This window comes from Chlamydotis macqueenii, unplaced genomic scaffold (genome assembly GCF_036417535.1).
Source record: "Chlamydotis macqueenii isolate bChlMac1 unplaced genomic scaffold, bChlMac1.mat HAP1_SCAFFOLD_185, whole genome shotgun sequence".
Taxonomy (NCBI): Eukaryota; Metazoa; Chordata; class Aves; order Otidiformes; family Otididae; genus Chlamydotis; species Chlamydotis macqueenii.
Window position 1 is genome coordinate 42,465 of NW_028239077.1, and position 19,297 is coordinate 61,761.

At 50.4% G+C, this 19,297-nt stretch overlaps 1 protein-coding gene and 1 long non-coding RNA gene across 3 annotated transcripts; one reads left to right on the forward strand and one right to left on the reverse strand.

Moving 5' to 3' along the window:
* Positions 1 to 40: 40 nt before the first annotated feature.
* On the reverse strand, positions 41 to 15,243 carry LOC147596077 (IgGFc-binding protein-like). Of its 2 annotated transcripts, XM_086771677.1 has the most exons (14): positions 14,773 to 15,243; positions 13,651 to 13,727; positions 11,516 to 12,763; positions 10,505 to 10,821; positions 9,517 to 9,847; positions 8,494 to 9,089; positions 6,865 to 7,429; positions 5,400 to 5,992; positions 4,348 to 4,921; positions 3,561 to 3,760; positions 2,582 to 2,962; positions 2,090 to 2,376; positions 1,895 to 1,927; positions 41 to 600 (listed from the first exon to the last, which is right to left on the reverse strand). In XM_086771677.1, exons 2-13 carry the CDS (start codon positions 13,715 to 13,717, stop codon positions 1,921 to 1,923), a joined length of 5,166 nt encoding a protein of 1,721 aa, XP_086627803.1. In that variant the 5' UTR covers positions 13,718 to 13,727; positions 14,773 to 15,243; the 3' UTR covers positions 41 to 600; positions 1,895 to 1,920. The 2 variants fall into 2 exon arrangements, with proteins under 2 accessions (XP_086627803.1, XP_086627802.1); XM_086771676.1 differs by lacking the exon at positions 1,895 to 1,927.
* On the forward strand, positions 596 to 2,004 carry LOC147596078 (uncharacterized). The gene is made up of 3 exons (XR_015261616.1): positions 596 to 728; positions 1,551 to 1,678; positions 1,925 to 2,004. It is a non-coding gene; the product is annotated as an uncharacterized LOC147596078 (long non-coding RNA).
* Positions 15,244 to 19,297: the final 4,054 nt, after the last annotated feature.

The window sequence follows — 19,297 nt, forward strand, 5'->3', positions numbered from 1 at the left end:
AACCAAAACCCCACAAACCCACAAGAAAAAAAAAAACAAAAACTTTGTAAAAAGGGTTTATTGAAGAACCCGACAGCAGGCAGCATAATACTGAAAACAGTCAATGGGATTAGTGCATTTCTGGGGAAAAACGGCTGGGATTTGGGTCTGGTTTTTATGTTTATTTTGGCTTGCGGTGTTTATCTTGCTTTTCTTCAGGCCGCTCTGGCGCAGATGGATCACCTCAGCTTTGGGCTCTACCTCAAGCAGATCAGGTCTTTAAAATACACTTTTTTTTTTTCCTCACCAATTTGATGCCAGATGAAGCATTTGCCCTTTTTTTTTTTTGCAGGTATTTGAACCTGCGCGACCTGCTACTGTAGACATCCATCGTAGCTCAGTGCTGGTTTTCCTTCTGCGCTTGCAGAAACTCAACCTGAGATGCTGGTTGGTGCCTCTGCAGGTATGAAGACCTCTGCAGGAGTATTTACAAGAAGGGCATGAACTGGTGTGCGTGTGCGCGCGGACACTGTCCTCTCACGTCGGCCTCCGTGCGGTTTCGCCTACTGCATAGGGTAGACAGGGGCTTCCACTTCCATCCGTACGAGGTTGGAGGCGCGGCTGGAAGAGACGAAACGTGGGCGGCCGTCAGGATCCCCCCCTTTGAAAAGGACCCAACAGCCCTTCCTCACCCTCGTAGTCGCATCCCCGCGGGGAGGCAGAAAATTGCATCTTCCCCTTCCTAAAAGGTGAGTTTTGCTCAATGCAACCATGTTTTTATGGGGCCGATCCTGTCCCTGTGCATGGGATCGCTCTCAAAAAGTTTCCAAGCCTGGCTGCTGCTTCACGGCGTTGTTGGCTTCATCTTCCACGTCATGGATGTCACCAAAAAATTGCAGTTCCCTCCCCACCCCACCACCCCGTTGTTGCAACTTTGTCCGGTCTCCCTCCGGGGCATCCCTGTAGCCAGCGGCGGGGGGGGAAGCAGGGGTTAGATGGTTGTGTTCTGGCACGTTTGAGTGTTAGGTGCTGGTGCGGAGATGCCGTGCGGGACAGGCGGCGCCGTGGCGGGGGGCCGGGGAAGGCGGTGGAGCGAGGGCAGGCCCACGGGTGCGCGAGGGCGTGGTGTGCGGGCAAGCGAGCAGAAGGTGGAGATGGGATGGCCCTTGGAGGAATCTTCCGATTGTGAGCCACCACCTGCGGCGGTGGCTTTGGGGTTCGGTAAAATGGCTCTGTATTGGGCGAAAGGGCCCTGTGTTGGGCAAGATCGCTCATTATTTGGCAAAATCGCTATATTTTCAACAAGAGCACCCTATATTCCGCAAGGTCACCTTATATTCAGCTAGATTGCTCTGTATTAGGCCGGATCACCCTGTATCTGGCAAGATCACCCTGTATTTGGCAAAGTTGCCCTATAGTTGGCAAAATCGCTCTGTATTTTGCAAGAAGGCCCTGTGTTCAGCAAGATCATTCTATATTGGGCAAAATCACCGCATATTCCATATTCAGTGAAATCAATCTATATTCAGCAAAATCGCTCTGTATTCGCCTCTTTCCTCTCTGCTTCTCAGGGGCACAAACCCGAGCAGCCTAGCGAAGCGGAAGGCGTGCCATGAGATGCCGAAGAACTACCTTCCAGCTTGATCTTGGCTCAATTTTTCTTCCTACAAAGACAATTTTCCTGGGCGTCGTGATTTTGGTCAGGACCCATTTTGTAGAGGATGTCCTACCTTGACGCTAAGGCATTGGATGTCTGTTCTTCATAAAGCTGGTCCATGCTGAGGCACCAGAAACCCCCAATTATTCAGGTAATTAATTAGGGAGGGTTGAGCAAACTAAGCCTCATCCAGTCATGGGGCCGCAGGAGCGTTTGTAGCGTGAGTTGTGACAGCAGAGGAGGAGAAGAGTCACTTACCAGAATAATTTCCTTGGTTTTGTGTGTCAGTCGCTGTGGATGAAACCAAAGAAGATGGAGAAGTCCTTCCCGGATGCCGCCTAGCCCAACCCGTCGATGCCCCGTGGAGGTTGTTCCCTACCCTCTTGCTTGCCCAGGCTTAAAAAAATATCGACCCATGGTTTGGTGTGGGGGGGGTCTTTTGGGGTCACTCACCATCCTGCAAAATCCCTGGCTTTCCAGGCATCAACGACTTCTGCGATGCTCCTCACGGCCCGACCATCGGGCAGCTTCAGGTCATCGCTGGGGTCACCATTGAAGTTGCCGCAGGGAGCGCAGAGCCGGTTGACCAAGGCGGCTCCTGCGGTCACCGTCACCTCCCCATTGGGGCTGAAGAGCACATCCACGCCCGACGTATGGGAGACGGTGATGTTCCCCGCCACCGCGCTCAAGGAGATGGCTTTGGACACTGCCGCTGGAAGGTGGGTGAAAAGACCATTCACCTGCGGCAAGGCAAAATGCCGGAAACGGATTAAAAAAAATCCCAAACCACCACGTAAAAATAGTACAGGGCAAAGATATCATCGGGGTTGAACACCTAAGGGCGTCTAAAGGAAGAGGAGATAAATCCCACCCAAATTCCGTGTCTTAATTTAATTATTCATCTTCCTCATCCACGAGGGTCGCCCGTGCCCTGCCCCGGCTTACCCACACCTCCATGTTGTTATTCACAGTGATAAAAGCTTCGCGGAAGAAGATGAAGACTGCCACGGCGGCCGGGATGCTGTCGTCCCGGCACTCGCTGACCTCTACCACCACCTTGAACCAGTTGGGTGATTCCTCGTTGCAAAGGGCGGCCACTTTGTAGGTGCCACTGGCGAGGAGCCTTCCCCCGGCGCGGTCAAACGTGGTCAAGGAGGCCCCGGGGGAGACCCGGCACCGGCCTTCCTGCTTGACGCACCGCTGTGCCCCGTCCCGCGTGGCGCAGACCTCGTCCGGGGGACACCGTATGTCCTCACAGACAAGTCCCCAGGACGGGTGGCAATTGCATTTTATGGAGCAGTTGCTGGAGATGATGGTCTCGCCCGCCTGGAAGGGAAAGGCTCAGAGTTCAATCCGCACGGACACCACCTCCAAATTTTAGGGGAATTTCCCTTCTTCAACAGGGGGGAAGAAATCCCAGAGAGAGAAAGAAAAAACATGAGGTGGGTTTGGTGGAGTTTGTGCAATTCAACGAATTAATTCCCCTTTTTCCCCTGGCCCAGCAGAGCAAAATATGCATTTTAGAATGCTATTAATCGCATTATTACAGATGTGTGTCCTTAAAATGAAGTGGCAACCCACTTCATCGAAGTCTGAGTCCCAGAACCAGTTGTGTTGACTAACGGGGACAACCAACCTCCTCAAAGATGGAATCTCCAAGTCCATTGCATCATCTAGATGGGCCAGCCCACCTCACTGAAGATGGAGACCCCAAGCTAGTTGCATCAACTCAACGGGACAACCCAACTCATCAAAGATTGAGGCCACAAACCAGCTGCATCATCTAGTTGGGACAACCTACCCCATCAAAGACTGAATCCCCAAACCAGTTGCGTCATCTGGATGGGACAACTCACCCCACAATCCTTTCTCAACTCCATTTCCACCAAAAACGCCAATGCCAAGCCTTGATGGCCAACCTCACCTTGAAATACCGTCCCTGGTGCGTGCAGCCACACTGCTCCAGGGACACACAGGTTTCTCCATCGAAGAGGTACCCGTCGTCGCACTGGCACCCCTCGAAGCAGGTCCAGCTGCACGGGGCCGACACGGAGAGGCTGGCGCAGGTGAAGTCGCAGGTACGGGTGCAGAGCTCGTAGTGGCTGTGGGGTGGGCAGGAGAGAGCTGGAAAAAAGGGAGAAATACCGGGTTTACCCTCCAAAAACTGCCACTGTTTTTTTCTGTATCCAATGGGGCATCACTGTGGGTAACGGGAGACCCATGGCCAACCAATGGGAATCTTGGGTGGCTCCAAAAGATGCTAAACCAACCCAATTCTGCTTTTAACATCCCAGTTAAAGTGTTTGCATATCGTTAATCACCTCAAGGCAAAGCGGAGGGACGCCTGTTTTGAACTACTTTGACACAATTATTGATATTTTGGAGATGGTGAACTGGAATTTCTTTCTTCCAGGTTGTTTTTGGTGGGAAATAGGCGATTGAAGCCCCCAAATTAGGCTTTGGGGGAGGTTTAAAAAATTATTTCTGGGTATTGATTGATTTTGGGGTGTTTAAGCAAAATGCAGCCTTGCACGCTATTACACGGGTCATTCGTGTGTCATCTTCGTCCAGACAGCGAAGGCGAGTTTGCCTTGAAAGCGGGAAAAAAAGGGGCACGATTGCAAAATTGGAGCGTTTTCCCGGGGGAAAATGTGGCTTTGCAGGAAAACAGGAGTTGAAGTGGCTCCATGGAGATATTCTTGAGCACTTACGGCAAAAAGCGTTCGTTCTCCACCTGCCGATCTCGGCCCCGGCAGCTTGGCAAGCGGCAGAGTAGGCTTGGAGGCTATGGCACAGGATGTCCCGGGCACCGTCGGCAGCACAGACATCATGAAGGCAGTGGTTGAAATACTCCACGGGGCTCACCCGTGGGTGACACGGCCCGAAAGGTCCCGCCGGGTCCCGGATGAGCCCACAGGAGTCGCTGGCGCCATAGGGAGCGGTGTCAGCGGCATCGCACACACGGCAGACTTTGCCGTTGCAGCCGTCGGTGCACGGTCTATCCTCCGCCGGCATCTTCCAGGAGGTGACAAATTCCTCAGTGCTCTGCGCCAGGGATCCGCCGGGCAGCTGGAAGTCGTCACCGGGATCCCCATTGTAGTTGCCGCCCAGTCCGCACACACGGCCCCGGTAGACGTCGGGAATGGTGACGAGGAGGTAGGTGACCACGTTGTAGAGGAGCCGGAGGCCGGCGGCGGTCTGGAGGATGATGTTGTTCCCTTCTTGGCCAATCCGTAGCTTCCTGTCCTCCGTCACCAGCGGCAACGTGTAGCGCTCCCCGTCCACCTGGAATGTGCACGTCGGAGGGGGGGGCGGGGTTTGCGTGTGCGCTGGGGGGGGATTTTGCATGCGTGCATGCCGTCGCCCACAGATTTCTTCCTGCACGAGTTCACCAACAGGTTTGGCACGCGCCGGGCGTTTTACGTGCGCTTGTGCAGCAGGGGCTTTTCCACACACGTGCGCACCGGGGAATTTGGCACGCGCACACGCGGATATTGCGCACACGTGTGCACTGGGGACGGGGACACCCAAGCTTCCCAAAGGATTTTGCACACACGTGCACTGAGGAACGGGGTCATCGCAACTTCTGGATCAGGGATTTTGCATGCACCGAAGGATTTTGCACGCACATGCACACCAAGGATATTGCACACGCGCCGAGGTATTTTACATGCATGTATGCACTGAGGGATTTTGCTTGCACACGTGCGCCACGGGTTTCGCACGCTCATGTGCACCGCGGCGTGGGAACCTCCTGACTTACCATCACCTCCCACTTCCGTCCCCTCTCCATGCTGACCGTGTACCCATGGATGGAGATGACCACCTTCTTCATCAGGGCCACGTTGCCCCGACCGCCCACGTCGTGCTCCAGCAGCACCGTGAAGTTCGCCAGCCGCGGGTCCGGCTTGCAGAGCCGCGCCAGGACGTAGGTGCAGGAGCCCAGGAGGTCGAAGGCTCGCCCGTCGAACGTCACGTAGTGTGGGTCGCCTGACACCACCAGCCGCCCGTAGCCCGCGGGGTAGCACCCCAGCACCCCGTCCTCTACTCGACATTCCTCGTGGGCGCTGCAGAAGACCTCCTCGCACTCCACCACCCCGTTGGCTTTGCAACGGCATCGCTCCCGGCACGAGGCGTAGAAATCCTCCCCCTTCTTGTAGTAGCGACCGCGGTGCTCGCAGCCGCACTCGCCCGCCGGCACGCACTCGTCACCGCTGAGGACGAAGCCCTTGTCGCAGAAGCAGCCTTCGGTGCACAGCACCGACGCGCAACCCTCGGGGACGGCTGGACCCCGACACGTGGCCGGGCAGCTGCTCCCGCAGAGCTCGTAGTGCGAATGACGGGGGCAGGAGGGGCCTGCGAGAAGCAAGAGGAGAAAACGTGAAGCCCCACTTGGATTTGCAGCTCAAAGCATCAGAACGAACATTCCCATCATTGCACCGAAGCTTGGGGGGGGGGAAAGCAAGCAAATTTTTGGTGGTGGGGCATCGATGTGGCTCTGGGGGGCAAAGGGTTTTATTTTGCGTTTTCCTTCCTTGCATTAATTAAATACTTGGAGGGCGCTGGGGATTTATTTTGCGTTCCCCTTCCTTGCGTGACGGAGGAATGCAGAGGTCCACACAGATTTATTTTGCTCCCTTGCATGAAGGAGGAACAGATTTTGCTTTTGAAATTAGTTGAAGGGAATCCGTACTTGCATCTAAACTCATCATTTGGCCTCGGGGCTGTGGCAGGAGAGAATAAAATAATTTTTCTGGAAGGAATGGTTGGGAATGGGGCAGATAAATCCTATTCTTTAGTCAGCCCAAAGCCTAGGGTGCAAATCCAAGCAGATCTTGAGTGACTGAGCATCAGTATCACTCTGAAGAGCAACGGAGGCTGATTTTTGCATTCCCTTTCCTTGCATCGAGGAAGAACCTGGAGGATAACAGGGATTTATTTTGCGCCGTCGCATGAAGGAAGGAATGAATTTTGCTTTGGAGGGAATTTCCCTACGTCCATATTTGCATCTAAGCTCATCGTTTGACCTCAGGGCTGTGGAGGGAGAGGATCAAGTAACTGTGTTGCAAGGAGATGTTGGAAACGGGGCAAATAAACCAAATTTTGGAGGCGTTGTGTGTTTCCATCAGCTGTAAGCAAAGCCAAGAAGAGTGGGCGACTCGGCTCAAAAATCTTATTTTTATGGCCAAGCATGGGGGGAGGGGGAATCCCCTCCCGACTCCGCTCACCGCAGAAGGACGGCGTCCTCCACTGCTCCACGCTGATGCCGTGGCTCTGGCACTCTGTCACGTAGGCGGCGATGGCTTTGCACAGGGTGTCTCGGTGGCCTTTGTAGTGGCAGGCGTCAAAGACGCAATCCTCGAGGAAGGGCGTGGGGTTGACGGCGCTGTGGCAAGCCCGGAAGGGCCCCCCAGCTCTGGCGATCACCCCGCAATAGCTGTCACCGCGGTAGGGCCGTTTCTGCTCCTCGTTGCACACCGGGCAATCCCCCACACAACCCGCCGAGCAGCCAGGGACATCTCCCACCTTCCAGCTATCGGCCAGCTGGATTTCATCCGCGGCACGTTTGCCGTCGCGGGTGGTGAAGTCGTCGTCGGCGTCGCGGTTGGCATTGCCGCAGAGGCCGCAGACAGCGCCGGCGTAGGCTTCGGGGAGGATCACGCGGGCGTAGCTGTACCAGTCAAAGCTCACCCGTAAGCCGAAGGCGGTGCGGGCGAAGCCGTGGACGCCGCTGTGGTAGAGGTCAAACTGGCCCTTCTGGGTGAACGGGAGCTCCACGAAGGCTCCGTTGACCTGGGGAAGGTGGTGTGGAGGGTCAGCGAAGGCACTGGCTGGCAAACGACTGGTGCGAAACGCTCGAGATCCGGGCGTTTCTGCAAAAAACTTTTGCAAGGGGAGGATTTCCATGCAGATGCAAATCGGCCAAGTTTGGGGGTATTTTTGGTAAACGCGTTGCACGAGGAGAATTTTAATTAAAAATGCAAATTGATGGAGATTTCGGTGGTTTTGCAAAACCGTTTGCATGGGGAGGATTTCCAGGCAGATTCAGATCAGTCGAGTTTGGAGCGTCTTTGGTAAACACTTTGCATGGAGAGAATTTCCCAACAAAAGGCAAATTGCTCGAGATTTCGGCGCTTCTGCAAAACTCCGGAAAGATTTCCAGGCAAATGCAAATCACTCAAAATTTGGGGGATCTTGCAAAATGCTTTGCACCAAGGGGATTTTATGGCAAATTAAAAATTGCTCAAGATTTGGGTGTTTCTGCAAAAAAACCTTTCGCATGAGGAGGATTTCCAGGCATGGGGTTCTATATTGAGTGGAAAATATTATTGTGCAGAGAGAAAAATAAAGGAAAAGTTGTCGCTAACCCTTTTGTGCAACGCTTTGGCTAAAACAAGGCAGGAATTGAACCTTTCCCAAATTAATTGAGTCAGTTTGCAGCTGCCTGGGAGAAAGGAAAGATAAACTCATCAAACCGCATTGGGAGCAAAAAAAAAAGGAAGTTGAAGACGTCAAGCGAAGCGGATGGTTTTGAGTGTGGAAGTGTTTTTGCTATTATTCATGGATATTTTTCACTCGCTTGGTTTGCCAGAGCGAAACTCGGCTGTTTCCAGCACACCATAAACAAGTTGTAGGGTTGGTTTGTTTTTTTTTTTTAATACGAACTTTTAAAAATGTTTAAAAATAAGGTTTTTAAATCCAACCTAGCTGCACGGGGCTCCCTCTGGAGACAGCAGACAGAAACTGATGCTTCCAGGGAGGCATCCCATGAAGAAAAAAAAAGGGGGATTTGGGGGAAAATGTAGCAAACGAGCAGTTTAGATGCAGGTTGCATGAAGCCCTTGGCGGTGGCCTACCTTGACCTTGCGCGGGTGCTGCTGGCTCATGCTGATGACGTTGCCGTAGACCTCCAGCGTGACAGTTTTGGTGAAGGACACGGCTTTGCTGCCCCGGTTGTTGTTCTCCACCTTGACGGTGAAGGGCACTAGGTTGGGGTCCTGGGTGCAGAGGGCTGCAAACTGGTAGATGCAGGTCCCTTGGAAGTCATACCTCAACCCGTCAAAGGTGGTGTAGTGAGGATCGCCCGTCCCGATGCAGGTGAAGTACTTGTTTGCCTGGCAGCTGGGGACGTCGTTGACTGTGACGCATTTCTCGTGGGCTTTGCACCCAGCCTTCTTGCAAACCACCTTGCCCCCTGCCTCGCATCGGCACCGGTTCTGGCAGCTCCCGTCCTCCCAAAACTCCTCCTTGACCTTGTAGGAGCGACCGTTGTGGAAACAACTGCAGGTCTCCACGGGGACACATGCGTCGTTGTGGAAGACGAAGCCCTCGTTGCACTGGCAGCTCGCTGTGCACGGCTCGCTGCAGGCTGCAGCGGCTTTGGGGTTGGCACAAGTGGCAGGGCACGCTGTCCCGCAGGCCTCAAAGTGGCTGTTTTTGGGGCATCTCGGAGCTGTGAGGATGAAATTCGAGAAGAGAATCTCAACAAAACAAACAAACAAAAAAAAGAGCAACACAAAGGATGAGCTAAGCACTTTCCTTAGAGAAACATCGGGCTCCTACGCTGGAGATGTTGGCTCAGCTGATGCCTACAGGTGATTCAGAGTCCATGAGATACCCTGTGGGGATGGCCCTCAAGAAAATCCCTACGTAATTCCATGTGTTATGGACATCTGAAGTCAGACAAGGTGCATTTTGGGGTGGTTTGCCATGAAAAGAGCAACACAACCCTTCCCCGATGCTGGAGATGTTGACTAAGTTGATGCCTACAAGCTTGGTGGGCTGGGCAGCAAATCTCAGGTACCCCACGGCCAGATCTCCATGTGGATCCCCTTTTTTCTCCCACAAAATGCTTGGAGATCCCTCCCATCTGAGCTCACCACAGCCTGCCGTGTCCTGCAACGTCTCCTCGTCTCCACAATCATCCTGGCAGGAGGGATCTCGCCAGCTCTCGGCCCAGTCCTCCACACTGGCGGCCTGAGTGCCATCGGAAAGTGTCGTCTCATCCTCTGCGTCCTCGTTGAAGTTGCCGCAGAGGCCACAGGTGGCCCCAAAATAGCTGCTGGGCACCGCCACCATTATGGCCCAGTCTTCATCATAGGTCACCTGCAGCCCAAAATTCGTTTGCAGGATGGTCCGACCCTGGTTTTGGGAGATCTGGATCTTCCCCGCTTCCAGGGTGACTGGTAGGCTGGTGAGTTTGTTGTTGACCTTGGGGGGAAAGAAGACGAAGAAGGATTAAATCTCAGCAGGTGGTTGCTTTGCTAAGAGTTCACAACCCCCAAAAACCATATAGGTACAATCAGAAAGATAAATTTATTTCAGGAAGAAGCAATTATCAGCATAAATCAACAATTTTGACCCACGTCCTGCAGATGCGCGATGGGCTTTAGCGGGAAAAGGTCAAAGCCCAGATGTTTAATCAGAGAACCATCTCCTTCAACTTCTGAGCTGAAAATCTCATTTGTGTTACGACTACCAAACTGTAGGGCTGGGAGAAACCACATCTAACCTTGAAAAATAGATGTGCGTCTCACCTAGACTCACTTTTTGTGGTCCTTGTCCATGGTTGATAAAGCCAACCTCGCGGTAGAGTTGCATCCTTAAAATTGCTTTTTTCTTGATGCTAACCAAAAAATGAACGTGGTTTAATTGGAGACGCCTCTGAGGACACCTCGAGTCAGGTACAAACACCCTCTCCTTTGCCATGTCTTGATTTTTAATGCAAAATTTCCCAGTACTCTGTGGTTTCGGTGGTTCTCCTCATTTTTTAATTTCAACCTTGCCTGCCGCAATGTTTTATCCTCTTCCACTTGGCACCAAAAGGCTTTTTCCAGAATAACACTGCCTCAGCTTGGAAAAACCCACCTGGATTTTACTTCCCGCTCCTTTGTGGATGGAGATGTTGTAGGCGTAGACGTAGATGTTCGTCAACCACTCCTTAAAATTGCCTTCGCTCTTCTTCTCCTCCACGACGAAAGGCACCAGGGTGGGATCGTTGCCGCAATATTTGGCAATGGTGTAGATGCAGCCGCCCCGGACGCCCACGGTCATTCCGTCGAAGGTGTGGTATTGCAGGGACTGCAACCCCGTGCAGGTTCCCATGTAGTCGTGCAGGCACAGCGCCTCCCCCTTCTCCATCTTGCACGTCTCCTTCGCGCGACATTCCACGAGGCGGCAGGGATCTGGAGGAAATCACACGCAATTAATTGTGGGGGAGACTTTGCCGCCCGATGCAGTCTTGAGGGACAGCGCAAGCATCGCCATGACCGTAGACGGTCAACCAGCACTCCCAGATGTGTAAAATATTAAAGCAGGGATTTATCCTGGGCAAGTTTAGCCACCTTAAGCTTAGATTGGAACATCTGAGTTGGTTGCTTGAGGCTCCTTTCACTGATTGCTTAACTCCAGATTATTTATTTCTAGATTATTTATAAATAAAATTTTATCTCGGGTAGGTTTAGCCACGTTAAGCTTAGGCTTGAACATCTGGGTTGATCACTTCATTGATTGTTTAATTACAGGTTATTTATTTATAGATTATTATTTTAGATTATAGATTGATAGAAGAAATATCCCCTCCACAGCCATGTTGGATTAATTGGCCCCTTTTAGCCCTGCCTATCATTGTGCTACAAGAGAAAAGCTGAGTTTCGGCTCAAACTAGCTAATTTTAGATACTTTTCTAGATGCGAGCTCAGCAGTTATCAGCTGTGAGGATGGAAAGGGGATGTTATAGACACCCCGCTCAGAGGACTAGATTTCGACTCCAAAAAAAAAGTGTGGTTTAGCCTTGCATTGCAACCACGCTTTTGAGAGGGGGCAGGAGGGAAGCAAAAAGGGGGTGAAGGGAGGTGGAGGTGGCCACGGGGCACTCACCACTGTTGCAAACAGCTGCTGACCCGTAGGCTTTTTGTTCCCGGATCCCCACACTGAGCAACCCGAAGGGGGACGTCTTGTGCTCCACGGTATGGACAGCGAATTGACCGCCCAAACTCTGCCCGGCCCAGGAGTAGTCGGTGCCTGGGACGGGATTCCATGCGACATTTCTCAATGGCATTTTGTTGAGCATTATTCCGGACGTCTCTGAGGTCTTGGCCATCAGCAGGGCATAATTGTTGTAACCTTCCAGGGCAAAGATGTTATAGGAGTGGCAGTAGCTGGAGACATCTGGGATGGTCATAAAAAATGGGTCATAAGAGACGGCATCTTTATTACCTCCGTCGGCAAAAAAAATGACCTGGATGCCAGCGTTGGCAGAGAGGGTCAAGGTATTTAAGGCTTGGAGTCCATAGAACGTTGACCGGCTGGGCCGTAGCTCCCGAACGGTCTTGGTTGCCCCGTGTTGAGACTCCACGCGCGTTGGCTGGGAGGTAGAGACGTAGATGATATCAGATTGAGTCTCAAAAGGCAACGGCGGCACGATGAAGGTGGTGCCCCAGCTGGAAACGGGCTGGAGCTGCTCCACCAAATGATCGCAGTTGGTGAACCTGGCCAAGCAAGTGTGGCCTGTGAAGACGGCCACGGGTTTCTGTGCCACAATCCTTGTGCCGGACATATCAGATGGGCTTTGGAGCTGGGCTGCTTGGAAGGGCTCCAGTCTGATGGGAAGCACTGAGCCGCGGGGGTAAGACCGACCTTGGTAGGTCACTGTGGCTTTGAGGTGCACATCAACTGTGGTGGGTTCATCCCAAGCAGCCACCACAAACTCGCCATAGCGGTCAGTGCCCACGTTAGGTGTCACAACGTGGTACTCCGTACCCCAGCTGTGCACTGGGTATACCACGGCTGAGTCAACCGAGGTGGGTTTCTCGTTGACCATCACCAAGGAGATGGCGTTGTTGGCCCTCACCAGCACGGTGTTGTCGAAGGTTTTGCTCCCCACCATCTCTGCTTGGGGCGGGATCTTCACCAGGATGGTTTGGCCCGTTGTCGCCTGCACCGTCATCCTCAAGCCTGGCTTCTTCATGGAGATGGTTATGGACGTGAAGGGCGAATAACCTGTGATGAGCAGCTTGAAGTCACTGTTGAGGGTCTGCTGCAAACCATTTTGCATGAAAGCCACCACAAAGTTTTCCCCCAGGTGATGCGGAGCCGACGCACCAACACTGAGCGAGTAAAAAACACCTAGAAAAGCCCGAGGAAGAAAAGGATTCGCCATCAGTGCCTTCGTCGTCCGTAAAGTCAGATTTGGCAACCCTAGCCGGGGAACAAGACTCAAGTTGGGCTTGAGGTGGCACGTGATTTAATCTTGGCGGATAAGGAATAGCGATTTGGTGGACTACTGATTTGACGGGATATTATTTTTGAGAAATAACAGCTTGAACTAACAGAGATTTGATGGACTATTGATTTGATAGACTAATGACTGGATGGGCTTTTGATTTGACAAACTTTTGATTTGCCAAATTTTTGACGTGATGGACTTGTGACGGGCTTTTGATTTGGATTTTTGGTTTGATGGGTTTTTGGTTTGACGGATTTTTGGTTTGATGGATTTTTGGTTTGATGGATTTTTTTGATTTGATGGATTTTTTAATTGATGGATTTTTGAATTGACAGATTTTTGATTTGACGGACTATTGATCTGAGGGACTTTTGACAGACTATTGATTTGACTGGTAATCAAACTGGCGACACAAGCTCTGTCCGTTTGAACAAATACTGAATTGAAGAAACCGCTTTGAAGGAGTATCGATTGAGAAGACTATCGACTTGAGGAAATAGCAATTTGAAGAAACAGCAATTAATTCCCCGGGCAAAAGATGAGATTTTTGGGTGAGTTTTGTGCCGTATGGAGGAATTCAAAGGGAGCACATTGGTGGCGTCTTTGCCCCTTGGTTTCCCCTCCACGTGTCATGGGGGGTGGAATTTTGTCTCTTCTCAATCGTTGCACGGGACGTGGGTGCAAAATGCAACCTCTTGGACTGGAAAAATCTTATTTTGAGGTGATACTCATTTTGGGGGAAAATTTTACAGATTATGATGGATTTTTCCACCCGGTTTGGACTCACCCCATAAGACGACGGTCCAGAACCGCAGTCGCTCGTCAGCTTTTTCCCGGCCCGGGCTGCCATCCATGGTGCTTTGACTGCATACGATAAGAAAATGATAAAATTCTCTATTTTTTTTTTTAAAAAAGCACTTGTTTGCCCGTGGCCCAAAATTCTGAGGTTTATTGCACTTGCACATGTCCCAGAATTCAACGTTTTATTGCACTCAGACTCACACGCATCCCTAAAAATCTGATTTTTGCCTTTGCACTCACCTACAAAATAAGTATTTTATTTTATTCACCCCAAAAGTCTGGGTTTTCTTTGCACTCACACTTCTCCCAAAAATCTGTTTTTCTCCCTCATACTCATTCTAAAAGTCACTCTTTTATTGCACTTACCCCCATCCCAAAAAAAATCTACATTTTACTGCACTTGCATCTGCACCTGGCCCCCCAAATCTGCTTTTTTTTTGGCATTTACATGTGCTCTCCCCCTCATTCAGGGACCCCCCCACACCCCCCATCACTTCACGTCACCATGGAAACAGCCCCAGGAGGATGCATTTGAGTCCCCTCGAATTTTTATAAAATTCGAGCTTTCCTCTGAGCATATTTGCTTTTTTCCCATTTCCCCCCGTTGCCCCCCCTCTTTTTTTCCTTTCTTTCCCCTTTTCATCCCCTTTTTCCCTTTTCCTCTCTTTTCCCTTTTCCTCTCTTTTCCTTTTTACCCTTTCCTCCCTTTTCCTTTTTTCTCCTTCCCCCCTTTTTTTCCATTTTCCCTTTTCCTCCCTTTTTTTTTTCCATATTTGTTTATTTTGCTCCATTTTGTCCTTTCCCCCCAATCTCCTCTTTTTGCTCCTTTTCCCCCTTTTTCCCCTTCTTCCCTGTTTTTCCCTTTCCTCCCCTTTTTCCTCCTTTCTCCACTTTTTTTCTCTTTTCTCCCCTTTTTCCTTTTTCCCCCCCTTTTTCCCCTTTTTTTCCTCCAAATCCCCTCAGAAACAGTCAAATCCAACTGCTACCAGGAACAAACCCAGGAGCTGAGGCGATGTCTGAGGAATTTGCAGATGTAATTCCATACTTTTGTCTCTTTTCTGCAGAAAAATACATTTATTTACATATACATATATATATTTAACCTTACCCGCCTCTGTTTTTCTATCCGGCCCCAAAAAGCTCCGTTTTTTTCCTCAAACTCTTGATGCAAATGTCGAGAGCGATCCTGGGGCAGCTGACTCCTGCTCCTCCCTTTATTATTTTTTTGCAGAAAGAGGGGAAAATAAATGACAAATACAGACGGTCTCAGGGGACTGACCCACCCAGGCTTTGACATCATTTTTGGCGCGAAAAAAAGGTGAAAATGGGGAGGAAAACATTGTTTTGGCTAAAGCCAGGCCAGGGGTTGATGCAAATGGCAAAAAAAAACCAAAAAGGTCAGAATGACAAAATAGGGAGTTTTTATTTTTTTGTAACGGTGGGGTTGAAATTGCCCCAGCGTTACAAGCAGGGGCGGAGGGCGCAAAACATTGGGGGCTTCGCAGAAATGGGATGTGGGTGCAGCGCAAAAAAAAGTTCAGCTGATGCATTAAGGTGAAAAGGAAAAAAAAAAAAAAGAAAAAAAAAGAAAATATAATTTTTTTTTCCCAGAAAAAAATCCCTTTTGGGGAATGACAAATGGGAGCAATGGGGGAGATGGGGGGCCGTGTGCTCTGTGTCCTGCGTGTGCGTCGCCAGCGCGTGTTGTGGGCGCAGCGGTTTTGGGGATGTTGCGTGTGCCGTGTCGTGTCGGAGCGTGTTCTGAGTGCAACATGTTTGGGGTTGTTTGCGCTGAATTGTGTTGTATCTGTTATGCTTGTGTTGCGCCATGTCAGGACGTGTTGCGGTGCCACGTTTTGGGACTGTTTGGGCCAAGTTGTGTGTTGTGTGTGTTGTGTCATGTCAGAGTGTGTTGTGGGTGCAACATTTCGGGTGTTCGTGCTAAATTGTGCGTGCGTGTGTTATGTCTGTTGTGCTGTGCTGTGTTAGGCCATGTTGTGGGTGCAGCGTTTTGGGGTTGTTTGTGCCAAGTTGTGTGATTTGTGTGTGGGCTGCGTGTGCTGTGTCATGTGCGAGCGTGTTCCGACTGCAATATTTTTGGGAGTGTTTGTGCTAAATTGTGTGTTGTTCATGTCGGAGTGTATTACAGGTGCCACATTTTGGGCATGTTGGTGCTAAATTGTGTGTTTGGTGTGGTGTGTGTTGCGTTAGACCGTGTTGCAGGTGTGTCCAGGTTCTGGCTAGGATGGACTTAACTTTCACCAGAGCTGGTGGCCCCTGCGGCTGGGGACACAGCTGGGACAGTTGCTAATGAGCCAACAGCTGGGGTAAGTTTACCCAAATCGGCTCAAGGGCTGGTCCGTCCCGCGTGCCGTCGTGCTCAGGGTCTAAGGGAGGAGGGTGCTGGGAAGAAACTGGGCACTGAGATTTGTTGTGAGCTGTTGTACGGTATTCGTTTTCCAACGCTGTTTTGTTTTCTTCTGTTATCGCTCTTAAATTTTTTTTTGTTCGTTTCGTCTCAACCCGGGCGTTTTTGCTGCCTTTTGTTTGCCAGTTCTCCTCTCCGTCCCAGAGAGACGGGGTAGCCTGGTCCCCACTGGGGCTGAACTCCCACAGTTATCTTGGCGCCCAAGGTGGGGCTCGAGGAATTTGAGATAAGGATAGTAATTAAGGGCCAATTAGTAATTATTAAGGGCAAAACAGGGGCTGAACTCAATAAAAGAGCGAAATGGTTATGGGGGATTTGTGTTCCAGCGGTGGTGAAGGGACAAGGGGTGGATTGTGTCTAAGTTGCCCGCTTTCATTTGGTGTTTTGAGGATATAATTTTGGTTTTGGTGTGTGGAATATTTTTTTTTTGTGATGTGTGTGTATTTTAATTATAATTATTAAATACATAATTCACAGAGGTGAGGGGTGGAATGTTCTGGTTTTATTTGGTGGGGGGAGGGCTATGGTGGCAGCTTCTGTTTCCGCTTTGTCCGGTGGATTCGGCTGGGCCTAGGGCGGGCCCGCTGCAGAACGTTCCCTGATAACGCCTCTGCGATAACGTATTTAAAAAGGGGAAAACAGGAGGAAAAAAAAAAAAAAAAAGGAGGAGAAGATGTGAAGCAGCTGAGCGGGGGCAGAGAGGGGGAAGCGCGAGCCTCGTGGGCCTTGCCGGCCTCACCCTCTGGCCTCCCGCCGGGCAGCCGACTGGGCCCAACTCGGCCTGGCCTGGCTGCAAGAAGTGGAGAGGAGATGAGAAGTGAATAAGATGTAAAAAGGATCCTGAGAGGCGTCTGCCAGCCTGTTGTGAGGAACGGCTGCAGACGCCAAGGTCAGTGAAGGAGGAGGGGGAGGAGTAATATGGCTTCTGGCCAAGATTCCCCTGCAGCCTGTGGTGACGACCATGGTGGAGCAGGTTGTCCCCCAGCAGCCCATGGAGGTCCACGGAGGGGCAGAGATCCACCTGCAGCCTGTGGAGGACCCCACGCCGGAGCAGGTGGAGGCCTGAAGGCGGCTGTGGCCCGTGGAGGGCCCGCTGGGACAGCTGTTCTAGAGGGACTGCAGCCCGTGGATGAGATGACCCACGCCAGAGCAGTTTCACGGAGGACTGTGGCCCGTGGGAGGGACCCCACGCTGGAGCAGAGGAGGAATGCGAGGAGTTCTTCCCCTGACGATGATACAGCGGCGTAAAACAACGCGTGATGGCCTGACCACAACCCCCATTCCCTCTTCCCCCCTGTGCCGCTCGGGAGGGGAAGGTAGTAGAGATAATGTTAAGCCCGGGAAGAGGGAGGGGTGGGGGGAGGTTATCTTGTTCCCTGTCTCATTCTCCTGCTAGTTTTAGAAATAAATGAATAGTTTTCCCCAAGTCGGATCTGTTGTGCCCGTAACGGTAACTTCAGGGATCTCTTTCTGTGCTAAACAATGTGTTGTGTCGTGTCAGAGCATGTTACGGGCACCACAGTTTGGGGCTGTTTCTGCCAACTCGTGAAGTGTGTGTGTTCCACAGAGTCCGGCTGTGTTGTGTTCAACACCGTGACGCCTTGCGCGTGTGTCATGTGCAAATGCATGTTGTGTTTGTGCACAGCAGTCTGTGTTGCGCACACAGGTGTCATGTGCACGTGTGTTCCATGTTGGGGGTGTGGGCGTGGTGCGGTGCGTGTTGTGCATGTGTGCACACCCGGTGTGTGCTGTTGCACGTATGTGTTGTGTGGCACACGTGTTCTGCATGTGTGCACATCTAGTGTGTGTTGAGTGTTTACATGCATGTGTTTTGTGGCACACGTATGTTGCGTGTTGTGCACTTTGTGTGCACACCTATCGTATGTCGAATCTTATGTTGCACACATGTTGCATGTTACGTGTGCTGCATGCTGTGTGTACACCTCGTGTGTGACGTGTTGCGTGTGTTGCATACATTGCATGGTGTGTGTGTGTTGCGCACGTTTGCACGTGTCGTGTGCACGTGTGTTATTCGGAAGCGTGTTGTGCTGAGCACACCGGTGTGCTGTGTTGCATGTTGTGTGTTTGTGCTCATTTCCACGTGCAAAACCACTTTCTCTTTAGAGAAGAAAAAAAAAAAAGAAAAAAAACCCAAAAAACCAACATATTCAGGGGAAAAATTACTTCTTAGGGGAAAAATTCCTAATTCATTATTTTTAAGGTGATTTTTTCCTTTAAAATTTGTGGTTTTCAGCTAAATTAATCACTTGGGCTCTTGGCTCAACCCAGACCTCACATCCCTGTGGGAAAATGCCCATAAAATGGGTTAAAATCAGGGATTATTAAAAAAAAAAAATCAGCCCAGAACATTTCTTTTTTTGGTATTTGCTGCAAAAGATGGGGAAGAAATAATAAATGCATGATGTCGAGAACAAGAAATCATTAATTCTCGCACAAAGTGTAAAAAAATCATGCATGCTGGCAAAAAAAAATTAATGCACATGGAGCACAAAGATTAATAAATTTGTACTCATGGAGGGCCAGAAATTAGAAATTTATGCACAGAGGGCAAAAATTATAAATTTGGGCGCATAGTGAAAAAAAAAAACAGGAATTCATCCGTGCAGAGGGTGAAAAATCACCAGTTGGGACAAAACGTCATAAATAGTTGCGTGTGGACTGCAAGACATCCAAATTAGTGCACAAAGACAAAAAAAAAAGGCATAAATTAGTGCAGAGAGGGCAAAAAATCATCAATTTGGGCACATGGGGGCAAAAAAATATGCAATTTTTTTCCCAATAAGGAAAAAAAAATAGCATTTGTGCCTGCAGAAGGTGAAGTCGTACATAGAGAGAAAAAAAATCATAAATTCACCGACAAGGCGGCGAAAAAAATCATAAATATACACACAGACAGGGAAAAAAGTAATAAATTGCCTCCACAGAGGGCAATAAATCGTAAATTTGTGTGCACAAACCCCCCAAAAAGTCATAAATGCACACAGAGAGGCATAAAAAATCACGAATTCCTGTCCGTAGATTGCAAAAAAGAAATCACAAATTCACGAAGACACAGGCAAAAAATAATAAATTTATGCCAAAAATTTGTAAATGCATGTATAGTGTACAAAAAAAAATCATAAACTCAGGGACACAGAGGGGAATAAATCATAAATTTATGCACACAGACACACACACACACAAA

Excerpts from the sequence above, each read along its gene's own strand:
- LOC147596077 (XM_086771676.1), bottom strand. The coding sequence starts at position 13,717 with ATGGATGGCAGCCCGGGCCGGGAAAAAGCTGACGAGCGACTGCGGTTC. Across the intron at positions 12,764-13,650 it reads CTGGACCGTCGTCTTATGGG|GTGTTTTTTACTCGCTCAGT; the intron begins GTGAGTCCAAAC and ends GGGCTTTTCTAG. Across the intron at positions 2,377-2,581 it reads ATAACAACATGGAGGTGTGG|GTGAATGGTCTTTTCACCCA; the intron begins GTAAGCCGGGGC and ends GCCTTGCCGCAG.